Below are 12308 nucleotides of genomic sequence, written 5' to 3' on the forward strand. Positions count from 1 at the left end.
ATCAGTTTCATTTGTTGAGACATTAGGAAGAAAAGGGGAAAAGAGGTGGAGGGGGGGAGATGAGTGGGGGTGGGGTGGCAATCTTTCTATTTTACTTAATATATGTGGGGTTTTGTGTCAGCGTTGCTTGTGCAGGTTCTCTGCTTGTGTTCCTTTGGTGGTGAGAGAGGTTGGGGTTGGCCTCTAGGGTATGGCTATTCATTTGTGGTTGGCTGTGGTGGTCTTTGTTTTCATGTGTGAGTGGGGTGGGTGGGTGTTTTGGATCAGGTTAGCCATGTTGATTCACATGCTGTTGGTGGATTTTTGTCATTGTCATGTTGGGTTGTGTATGTGATAAAGGGGAGCCATACCGGGGTGAAGGCGTCTTCTTCTATTTGTCCCCGTGTCAGTTTCAGTTTATTGGTTAATTTTTCTAGTAAGGCTGTTTCCCATACTATTTGGTACCATTGGTCCATGCTTACTCCTTACAGGTCTCTCCAATGTCTGGTTATGATGTTTCTGGCTGCTGAGAGTTGGCGGGTTATGAGTTCTTTGTGGTGTAAGTGGGCATTGTTGTCTTGGAAGATGTTTAGTAGGGCCAATTCTGGGGTGATTTCTAATATTTGCTTGGTTATTTTACATATTTCTCGTATGGCTGTTGTCCAGGATAATTGGATTTTGGGACACTCCCACCACATGTGGAGGTATGTGCCTGTGGAGGTGCACCCTCTCCAGCATTTTGTTTAGGTTATATGGCATATTTGGTTGGCACTGTAATATGCTTCTATGTTGGGGATTCCCCATCCTCCTTCTGAGGTGAGGAGGTGCAGGTATTTGAGGCTTATTCTTGGTTTTTTGTATGAGAAGATAAAGGAGTGTAGTTTTCTCTGCCATCTGCAGAGTTGGATTTGGGGAATCCAGATTGGAGGGTCGATATAAAACTTTTTAAGATAGATGAATGTGTCAGCTTTAGACAAAATGCATTTTTAGCTGAAAACTTGATTCCAGTTGGCAAATGCTTCTCCACTTCATTAGCAGTTTTCATATACCTCATTGATTGAATCATCATCATCACAGAGCAAACGAACAATAACCAAACTTCTCTTGTTTCGCACAGAAGCCGAACAAAGTGACGAACAGCTCCATAATGAAATATCGCAAGTGAGTCAAATGTGCCTTTTTCTCCGAAATGCTTTGTTTTATATTTGCCTTGTAAAACAGTGTCAGGGTGAAATTACAGTGGTACCTCGGGTTACAGACGCTTCAGGTTACAGACTCCACTAACCCAGAAATAGTACCTCGGGGTAAGAACTTTGCTTCAGGATGAGAACAGAAATCACGCAGCAGCAGCGGGAGGCCCCATTAGCTAAAGTGGTACCTCAGGTTAAGAACAGTTTCAGGTTAAGAACGGACCTCTAGAATGAATTAAGTTCTTAACCCGAGCTACCGCTATATTTCCACCTAAGAAAGGCTAGACTGGCTTTAATTTACTCTGGAGTCATTCAAGGGCATAGCTCTCTGAGCACAGGTGTGGGGAATTGGTGCAGCCTGTAAAATAACAGGTGACTGGTGTTTATTTTAATTTTTTGTATATGTGTGGTGTAATGTTCATAAGGTTGCACAAGTTTATTTCTGCAGAGAATGATCTAGTTACCTTGCAGACCCTCAGGTCATGGGTAGGCAAACTAAGGTCCGGGGGCAGGATCCGGCCCAATCGCCTTCTAAATCTGGCCTGCGTACGTTCCGGGAATCAGCATGCTTTTGCTGACCCCTGCCTCATACTGTAAAATGCTCTCCTTCTCTATCTCCGGCCATTGGGTTAGACCATTGGTAACCAATGTAGGGCCTTCGAGATGAGGAACAACATTGGCCATGCAAGCTGGGACTTGCAGGAGTTATATTCCAGCAATATATAGAGAACACCATGTTGGCTATATCTAGGCTGAAAACTGAAATGCCTTGATTGAGGCCAGCCGTTGGATCAAGTCAAGTCCTCAAAGCTCTAACTTTTAATTTTTTTTAAATGCTTTTCCAACCTACAAGCCAGAACCATGCAAGAAGTAATCTTTGGCTTTTTCCATTTTTTACCACATGAACATACTGGCTTGGATTCAACAAGCTGTGAGCAAAATTTTCTCACTGCCTGTACACACCATTGCTCCTAAGGTTTGGGACACAGCCCATGTGGCATAGGATACGATTGTGTGTAAAACAGCTCAGTCGGTAGAGCATGAGACTCTTAATCTCAGGGTCGTGGGTTTGAGCCCCACGTTGGGCCAAAGATTTCCTGCATTGCAGAGGGTTGGACTAGATGACCCTCGTGGTCCCTTCCAACTCTTTGATTCTATGACACACCAAATAGGGGTTCCCTATGCACAAGTACAACTGCCTTCTGCTTGAACCATTGCTCTGTGGGATGCAAACCAACAGGTATAAGAAGCAAGCCTTTTCTCTTAGTCACAGCTAACCCAGATGCTGGTGTGGAAAACATATTTTCCTTCTCCTTCATAAAACATCTTTTGGATAAATATTTGCAAAACCTTTTGGAAGAAAAAGTCCTCATCGACTTTTTTTGTTCTGACTTAAGTGTTGAAGGAAGCAGATGCTCGAGATCCATAAACAAAAGATAAATGCAATTAATGGTGTTTCTGGCCTACTTTAGCTGGAATAATCTTGCTGCAACAGAGTGCAAGATTCTTCCACCTGATCTTGGGTGATTCCCTACCTCTGGCTTTCTCTTAAGATTTTATGGGGAGACAAGGCATTGCAGGGGACTGGACAGGAAAGGAAAGATTGGTTTTGCAAACTGGTCTTCAACTTGCACAGTGTTCAGTACAGCCCAGTATGCAGATAAATGCATTTTGTTCATTTGTGTCATCTTGATTTTAGTTGTCCATGACAATACAGTTATGCAGCTTTTCCCATTTCCACCTGTAATGTATTCTAAGATTTGTTCTTCTTGGCACTAAAATCTCAGAAAACCTTACCGTCCTCATCTGGCTATTTCTTCTCTGTTCCAGGCGAATGTAATTTGCATAGTATATGCAGTTAACAACAAGAATTCAATTGAAAAGGTATGAGGAAAGCATTTTTGTTGTGTTCTAGCTGGTGTTCATGATGTGGCCTACCCCTTCAGTGTGCAAGTTTATATTTAAGGTGTCCAGATTCTCAATTGTAAAAAGCTTTGAATGTCAAGACGTGGTTTATCTTCATATGCCAAATATCTCCCTCCCTTCCCCCCTAAATACAGCTTTTTCAGTCTTGCAAAGTACATTACAACTGGCTTGGTGCATTGGTCTCTCTTCCTCCTGTCCTGCTTACATTTAAGGAAGGGTGTGCGGGATAGAAAAAGCTAGCATTTTTGTAAGACGACTGCATGAACATTCTGTATTAGAAGCGAAGGACTCCCAACTTCCAAAGCACTGAAATAATGATAAAATGCACTGAAACACAAGTTTCTCTGGGTGGAGAGCGACCACGTTTCTGTGCTTCTTTGGGTTTATGGTTGTGGGGTATGCTGTTTGACTTGCTTTTCCATTCTTCTGGTGTTTCCATAGTATTAATTCTGGAAAACTTTAGTAGTATTTATCATTTCTGCCAAAATTAAATTCCAAAAATCTTGCACCAGCTGGCATTCCCACCATAAATGATAATACATACCAAATTTATTGCAACTGGGCGATATAGAAGAAAACATTTTCGACATTTGCAGAGCAGTGCAATACCACCTGTGTAATAATGTTAAGGCATTTTTCTTTAAAAAAAACAACAACTGGAAACGGTTTTCGAGGTTCAGGATTCCCAAATTTTAATCCAATTCTTGGGGCGAATTTGTCTGCCAGTCTTTTTAAGGGGTTCCAATACTCATTGAATCCAGAAAGCATGTGGTAAAGCATTTGTTTCGGGTTGAATGTAAATAACGGCCCAGTCTAATATTATTTATTAACACTAATTTGTTGATCTAGGTAACAAGTCGATGGATTCCTCTCATTAATGAAAGAACAGACAAAGACAGCAGGTACATAAGTTTAAAACAATGTAAATAGGTTAAATGCAAATCTGAGAGTGTTTTACAAGCTTTGCTGAAGCAAAAAGTGTCAGTATGAAACAAGGCCTGAACACTTACTGATTAAACACTCATGATCTACTTTATGTGCAGTTTATACTGTATTTGTCTTTTATAATTGAGGCAATTGTTATTATGAACGTAACATTTATAGTCTCTGGCGAGCTGCAGTGCTCTGACAATTATTTATCTAAGGGTGGTAGATGCTTCACAAAACACTTTATTTCTTTAAACCCAAATAGTTAAACTGTTACGCTATCTGAAGAATAGTGTTGGAAGCTGAAATTGCAATTGTGTTTCAGAAGAAGGTCGATGATAAATTCAAATTATCTTCTAAACATTTTTTTTCTTTGCTTGGCTTAAATCAGGTCATATCTTAGGCAGAGACTTCAGGAAACTGTTTTTAAGTTTCCTAAAGTTTTAAAAATGACATTTTTCAATTAGCTTGTGCATTATATGCTTAATACACTGGGTACTTTAGTGAATGTATAGTACATGAATTTCTACAGAGGTTACTTGAAATTTCAAGGCTGCCTTGTTTTTAATTATTGTGTGCTTAATGCATTTTTTTTGATACAGACACCGGAGCTCTTGGCTTTGAGGCCACCTGCTGTAAAGAACTTCAAAGTGAAGTCCTTTGTGACTTAGGTTTAGCAGGCATTGTAATTTTCATTGGCTAACTGATTTGCTAGTCATAAATATTTTTCCAAGGGAAATCAGAATCTTCAATTTCGCAAATGCTTGCTCTTGAAGAAGACCCAGTTTTACTCAAATTTGTTTCCTTTTTACCAAATTGAAACACAAACCTGCTTATATAATAGTTCAGTGGACGGTCATAAAGATGGTAGTATTATATGGTGCCAAATAACTGCTATTATATTTGATTGCGAAAACTTTTCTCAACTTATTTTCAGGCTGCCTCTTATACTAGTTGGGAACAAATCAGATCTGGTTGAATACAGTAGTATGGAGACGATCCTTCCCATTATGAACCAATATACAGAGATAGAAACTTGCGTAGAGGTAATCAAAAGCCTTTTCTTAGCGTTCACAGTAGCTTAATGGTTACATTGTTAACTTTAATGAGATTAGTTCACTTTAATACAATTTTATTAAAGTGGTTTCCCACGCTCCATAGCCAGTACTCTCATCAAATTCTTATATTTCTGCGATTCATGTTCTTGTTAACTTCTCGTTACGTTCCATTTGTTATAATAATCACTTAGACAACATCTGCATTCTTTATTATTTCTATTCGTGTTGTTATATTATTTAACTTTTCACAGGATTTCAAGTGAGGAGCTCTAACTCTTTTTCTTTTCAATCTGCGTGTGTCAGTCTAATATGTCCCACTTCTGTTTCTCTTGGCCCATTGCAACGTCCTTGAAATTCTTCCGCTGCTATTGTTGTCCTCCCAGTACCTGGGTCGATAAAACGTAGAATATTCATTGCTTGGGCAAAGAAAACAGCCTGATGCGTATGTGCTAGGATTTCCCCCTGCTTCTGTATTAAGCTGACAAGACTCATAATTTCATTCCCCCCCCCCCCAGTGCTCAGCCAAGAACTTGAAGAACATATCCGAACTATTTTATTATGCGCAGAAAGCTGTTCTACATCCTACAGGACCCCTCTATTGTCCAGAGGAAAAAGAGGTATTTTGCTGCTTTTGTGTTATAAAATCAGCATTGTGGGTAATATACCCTAACGTTTATGCAGCAGCATAGTCCTTTCTGTCTCCAAAAAGAGCGCTTTGGTATTCAGAGTGCATTTCTCAGTCTTGTAAAGCTAAAAGATGCACCTGTGTGGAGTTCCCAAATCTTTGCTATGCTCTGCTTTTGTTTTGGGGTTGATATTCGTTTAGTGTGAATTTGATATTGGGGTAGCCTGGGTTGAGATATTCCAGGAAGAATTGTCAGAGGAGATACAGCAGTGGGAATTGGACAGGGCATCATAAGAGAAGAAACATTACATATCTTGGGGCTTCTGGTTGTTCTCCCGATCCAAGGGAGATCCCAGTTTTAGAGATTTTGTTCTACTGCCCATATTTCTGCCCAGCACTCTCCCCTCTTGAACTCAGAGAGTGCCCCAGATTAATAGTTCTGGGAGGTTTCAGCAGCCATTTTGAGCCCCTCATCCCACTCCTCCATGTCATGGCAGGTCATGCTTTCTCGGGTGTTTATGTGTGTTTTTTTGGCAGGATGAAGGTGATCTGAGGGCGGAGGACAGAGCCACAACTTTAGACAGGCACTCAGTCTGTGGTAGATTGGCTGGAATGGCCTGCCCTCAGAGATTGATGGATCCAACTGGTTTCCTGATGGCTCTTGGAGAGTTACATGCTGCTGGGGCTGGTCCCATTTGAAATCGTGTTTGATCCCTGAGATGGAGGAAAGCCTGTCTAGGTGGCCAACACAATTGTGCTTAAATGCCTTCTCCACCTTGATAGAGCTTGTCTGGCTTCTTGGTTTTCTGAAGAACTAGGTCTGATGAAATGACAGTAATGGATGCTAATAATACAACAGCAGTGAATACAAATATCTATATCTTCTGGGTGTTATTTTTAGGATATCTGCATCCCTGACTAAGACAATCAACACCTATCATTCTCAATATTCAATTGCAGCAGTATTTCACAAATCTAAGGGCAGAATACAAATGTAGAAATAAGTTTAAAATTGAAGATTGTAATTCCAAATGGGGCTTAAGTCAATTTTGACAAAATAATAATAATCCAATTTTGGCCTGTAGATGTTGCTGTGAGTCCTACCAATGGGGGGGGGGCCTTGTATAATTTTTGGGCCTATGTCACTGCGTTAGCAAGCCTTGAAAATTGTGTTTGCATTTAAAAAGGTCCTAGTCAGAAATAATTTTCTTCCAATTGGAATGTTGGTCAAAATTGACTTAAGCCCCTTTTGGAATTAAGCTCTTTAATTATAAAGCTTATCTGTTTTAATCCTAACAAGGCTTAACACTGCCACCATGAAAGCTCGTACTCATCTTTGTTCTTGAGTTGATGAAGAACTTTGACGAAAGGGATGGATAATGATCAGTCCTCGAGTTCTTCAGCATGTTTCTCAGTCCAAGCTTGTTACAGGCAAAACATTCATTTACAGAGAGGGGGGGGGGAGAGAGAATGCTTGAATATTTATATTTATTTGCTCAATCCTGAAGATTAATTAGTAGCTTTCCCCATCCTGAAGATATGCTGCAAAAGACCCACAGCAAAACAGAATGGCAGTTCCACCACTTTACAAGTCTGCATTAAGATATCAAATATTCGGGTTTAAAATCAAGTATTGTGGGGGGGAAATAGTGCCTGTCTCTTGCACTGCTCTGTGTCCCAGCTCCCCTCCTTTCCTTTTCCTAGCATACGCAAACAGAAAAAAACAGGGTGTGCAGAGTTTTGTTAGAACTCTGTTCCTTTAAAAAAAAACACCACAGGGTTTAGGGTTTTCCTATTGAATTAAAAATAATAATAATGGCAGGCTTGCCAGAATAAAAAGAAACCCCACTTCTCGCTTTTTTTCTTGATCTGTAGATGAAGCCTGCCTGTATAAAAGCACTAACTCGGATCTTCAGGATTTCCGATCAGGATAACGATGGCACCCTTAATGATGCAGAACTCAACTTCTTTCAGGTACCTCTCTTCTCCTTCTGTCGCCTGCTGCGTTTTATCTGTGGCTGTTACCTCCGTCCTAAGGAAAGCAAACCAGCTAGATCCAGTGGTGTAATTTTAATGCATTCCTTTCCTCCCCAAAGTGGAAAACATTCCCGCTCACAGGAGGCAGAATGCCTCTTGTCTGGATCCAGTCCTTTATGTTTCATGAGGTGCTGCTCCAAAGGGTCCCCCAGCCTTATGGGAAGGCTTTTGCCAGGAGGCAGGGAGCGGGTCTGCGGCAGGACAGGAGAGAGGAAAAGCCTGCAGCACTTGGGATCCTGTCTGTTGTCTTTCTCTTCTGGCGATATGATAGCGAGGAGAGGTGTCACTCTTCCATTTCCTAAGCCCGCATCTCCAGCAAAATTTCAGCCTGTGTGAGGGGGATGGTTTAGCAGCAGCCAGATCAGGAGAAAAGCAGTAGATGTGGAAAATGTAGAGTCGCATCTCGGGTGTCTGGGATGGGAGCTTTCGGGTTCTTTCGGCGTCATTTTTGTTTCCCCAGCTGCCCATATGAAGGAAGGAGGAAATGCCAAATCTAGGGGTTTTGTATACCTGTGATTGAGCCGGAGCCTATCTGGCATCAAAGGGAGATTTCTCTCCATCTGCTTTCCCACCTATGGGATCTCTGCTTTCCACCTCTGGAAGAAAATGACTGTAAGACCATAAAAATGGTCCATCTGGAAAACGTTAAATCACCCCCTTTCCCAGTACTACTGCTATCAAACTTATAGCCTTCCCCCCACTCAGATACTGTACCCCACCTTCAAATATGTTTTATCATGTTGATGTTTTATTGTGTTTTTAATATTCTATTGGCAGCCGCTCATAGTGGCTGGGGAAACCCAGCAAGATGGGTGCGGTATAATAATGGTAATAATAGTATTAGTAGTAGTAATAATAATATACCTAGAAAAATGGGGACAGCCATTCAGTGCCTCAGGATTTCTGTGTCTCCGGAAACAGAGCTACACACTCTGACTTTGCTTCTATTGCCTCTGCATGAAAATGACAAGCTTTGCCTGCCCTCAGTATTGTGTACGTTCGTGCTTCCTCCCTTCTAAGGAGAGGCAGGGAGAAAATAACAGGGCTCTGGGTGTGCCTAATTTGAGTGCTTTCTGCTGGGAGACAGAGACAGAGAGAGATTGAGAGAGAGAGGAACAATACATAGCAACAGAACACCATGGGGCAGAATCCATTCACACGCAGAACTCTGAGCTCATGCACATTACCTTGGATTCAAACTACCTTCCATAGATGGAGCAGCATCTTCAGTCTTTGAAGGGTTTATGATCTAACCGAGGAATGCCAGCAGCTGGGGAAGGGAGAAGAGTTTTTTTTTTTACTGATCCTCTCTAACCCTGCAACCCCACCCACACCGCCCTGGAGGATTGGGGGAACTGTGTGGCAGGCCATGCTGGTGGGATGGTGAACCGGCAAGTCTTTTCCCTCTCTGCCAGCAGGAGCATCCCTTGAACAGAACTGCCTTCAGGAATGGAGTCTGGATCCAACCCAATAAGCTATTTTATCTTGTGAATTGCTCTGAGACCCACAGGTATAGGGCAGTAATGAAATTATAAATATAGATATAGATAGATAGTTCACGTGGTCATCAAATGAAATTTTATTTGCCCCCAAGCCACTGCTTAACTACAAGACTGGCTTAGAAACCGTGATCTTGTTTCTGAGCCTGTAGCCATTGTTGGCACTATACAGGGTACATTCAAACACCTTTTGCTACTGTGGGATCTGGTAGCTTGCTTGTTGGTATGAAAGTTGGGGTTCTAACATGAGATCATGGGCTGCAGTGAAATGTTCCAGGCTATTGAGTCTATATTACCAAGCCATGGTTTGAAATATTTCTAATATTCCTTCTTCGTCTTCTTTTTAGCGAATTTGTTTTAATACACCGTTGGCACCTCAAGCACTGGAAGACGTAAAGAATGTAGTCCGGAAAAATCTAAGCGATGGAGTTGCAGATAATGGATTAACATTAAAGGGTAAATACTGCATGTTTCTTCCTTAAAATACAAAGATGGGATGGAGCCTGAAGATGACTCAAAGATAATGACAAGAATGCATTACTTAACCTCTTGCTATTTTTGAAGCCACACACAACTGCTTGGTTTTAAGTGTGATACACTGAAGTGTAGCACCAATTATGTTATGGATACATTGAGTTGTAGATAAATGGGCTTGTCCACAAAACCTGTCACGCCAAAATGGCAGTGTCTTAAATTAGCTCCATCTGTGCATTTTTATGCCTGTCTGGATATTTTTAAGGTTGAGATAAACATGCAAGCAAAAGTACATAGAGCACTTTCTTTAATTTTAACACACACACCCCAATTCACTATATTAAAAGGTAAAGGGACCCCTGAACATCAGGTCCAGTCGTGTCCGACTCTGGGGTTGCGGTGCTCATCTCGCGTTACCGGCCGAGGAAGCCGGCGTACAGCTTCCGGGTCATGTGGCCAGCATGACTAAGCTGCTTCTGGCGAATCAGAGCAGCGCACGGAAACGCCGTTTACCTTCCCGCCGGAGCGGTTCCTATTTATCTACTTGCACTTGACGTGCTTTCGAACTGCTAGGTGGGCAGGAGCTGGGACCGAGCAACAGGAGCTCACGCCGTTGCAGGAATTCGAACTGCCGACCTTCTGATCAGCAAGCCCTAGGCTCAGTGGTTTAACCCACAGCGCCACCTGGGTCCGCATTCACTATATTACCTGCCACCAAGCTTAATGCAACAGTTTTTACAGGAGATTCTTGGGTAACATTTTTTTGGGGTAGGAGATTTTACTCTTTAAGATTATTTGCTCACTCCAAATGAGTGAATTTGCTCACCCTCCGTTACATCTAAAAATCCCAACACCTGTCATTGCTATGTGGCCAGGATTAGTAATTTAAGAACTTACTTTTTTCCAGGTTTTCTTTTTCTACACACACTATTTATTCAGCGAGGGAGACATGAAACAACCTGGACAGTATTGCGGCGTTTTGGATATGATGATGACCTCGAGCTGACACCAGAGTATTTATTTCCTTTGTAGGTATCAGTAGGTTAAAAATAAAATAAAAAAGTCCAAATGCAAATAATTGTTATACATTTGAAAGGTAGGTTCCTTAATCCAGTGCAACATCTTCATACTTAAATATCTTATGTGTGTATGCATATGTTGGATAGAGCTACATTCATATTGGTTCCCTCGTGCCTTGCCTGCTTGTGGACATCTCACAAACACCTTTGTAATTTAAAAAATATATATGTTTCTTGCTCTCTAACCAGATTAAAAATACCTCCGGACTGCACAACAGAGTTGAATCACCATGCGTATTTGTTCCTCCAAAGCATTTTTGATAAGCATGATTTGGTAAGCTTTTAATCTGACTCGGGCTATTTTCGTAAGGAATATTCATTGCATCCTTCTAGCATTGTCTCTACCGTGAAAGTATTGGGTTGGGTGGGCAGTGGGGAGAAGACCCTGAGACCCATAGAAATCTCCTTTACCCTAGGCAATAAATCAAAAGTGTTTATTTCAAGGGCTCACAGGTCAAGTGACTGTATTACATAACAGGTGTTTCCCTGTCCAAGAGGTTCATTATCTAAGCCAATAGAGTCGAGGCTTAAAGAATTATGGAAAAGCAAGGGCATTATGGGGAGTTATTCGACTGGCTTAGTTAATTATTTTCTGCTTTTCTTGATTACCGTTCGCTTCTGCTCTTCTGTACATTTCTCGCAAGCCCATATTTGTTTCTTAAATAGAACGCAAATTTGTAAATAATGAATAAACAGAAATAAATTTCCTAAATCTGTTTTCAGGACCGAGATTGTGCTTTGTCTCCTGATGAACTCAAGGATTTGTTCAAAATCTTCCCTTATATGCCGTGGGGACCAGATGTCAACAGCACCGTTTGTACAAATGAAAGGGGATGGATAACGTATCAGGGATTTCTCTCTCAGTGGACGTAAGTGCGACACTTAAATTGTGAGACTCTCGTATTTATTTTGCTTTTTGAAAGGGCTGCCAGAGTTTGAGGGGTGGGCAAGGGATGACTCCTAATAATCAATCCAGCCAGTTCAGCTTTAAGGGCACAAAGTGATTTGACAAAGTCCATTCTGAGTTTGAAAGGGTCAAAGCTAATTTGTACAATCATCAGAAGCAGCTGGTAATGTTTTTCCTGCTTCCTACTGCAGGTAACAATCTCAGGTGACTGAAGGTTCCCTGCCTCCTTAAAAAAAACACCTATACGGTGGTACCTTGGTTCTCAAACTTAATCCATTCCGGAAGTTCGTTCCAAAACCAAAGCGTTCCAAAACCAAGGCACGCTTTCCCATAGAAAGTAATACAAAACAGATTAATCTGTTTAAGACTTCTAAAAACAACGCCTAAAACAGCAATTTAACATGAATTTTACTATCTAACGAGAGCATTGATCCATAAAATGAAAGCAATAAACAATGTACTACAGTCACACAATCAATCAGTAACTGAACTGGGTTCCACACAGTCACAAAAACAAAAGAAAAAAGAGCCACAAAAACACAAAATAAATAGCAAAAACAGACAGACATCAGTGTAACACTCAAAATGGAAGTGTGGCACCCAAATT

At 41.3% G+C, this 12308-nt stretch overlaps 1 protein-coding gene across 3 annotated transcripts in view; it reads left to right on the plus strand.

Moving 5' to 3' along the window:
- Positions 1-12308, plus strand: part of RHOT1 (ras homolog family member T1) — a 49404-nt gene that overhangs the window by 13796 nt on the left and 23300 nt on the right. For all 3 annotated transcript variants that reach the window (XM_033138756.1, XM_033138757.1, XM_033138758.1), the window contains exons 4-13: positions 1097-1140; positions 3000-3053; positions 3945-3997; positions 4960-5068; positions 5596-5697; positions 7581-7679; positions 9589-9697; positions 10623-10743; positions 10984-11068; positions 11518-11663. In XM_033138756.1, the coding sequence (XP_032994647.1) occupies positions 1097-1140; positions 3000-3053; positions 3945-3997; positions 4960-5068; positions 5596-5697; positions 7581-7679; positions 9589-9697; positions 10623-10743; positions 10984-11068; positions 11518-11663 (922 nt within the window). The remainder of the gene's footprint in view (positions 1-1096; positions 1141-2999; positions 3054-3944; positions 3998-4959; positions 5069-5595; positions 5698-7580; positions 7680-9588; positions 9698-10622; positions 10744-10983; positions 11069-11517; positions 11664-12308) is intronic.

Source organism: Lacerta agilis, chromosome 2 (assembly GCF_009819535.1).
Source record: "Lacerta agilis isolate rLacAgi1 chromosome 2, rLacAgi1.pri, whole genome shotgun sequence".
In the NCBI taxonomy this organism is placed as follows: domain Eukaryota; kingdom Metazoa; phylum Chordata; class Lepidosauria; order Squamata; family Lacertidae; genus Lacerta; species Lacerta agilis.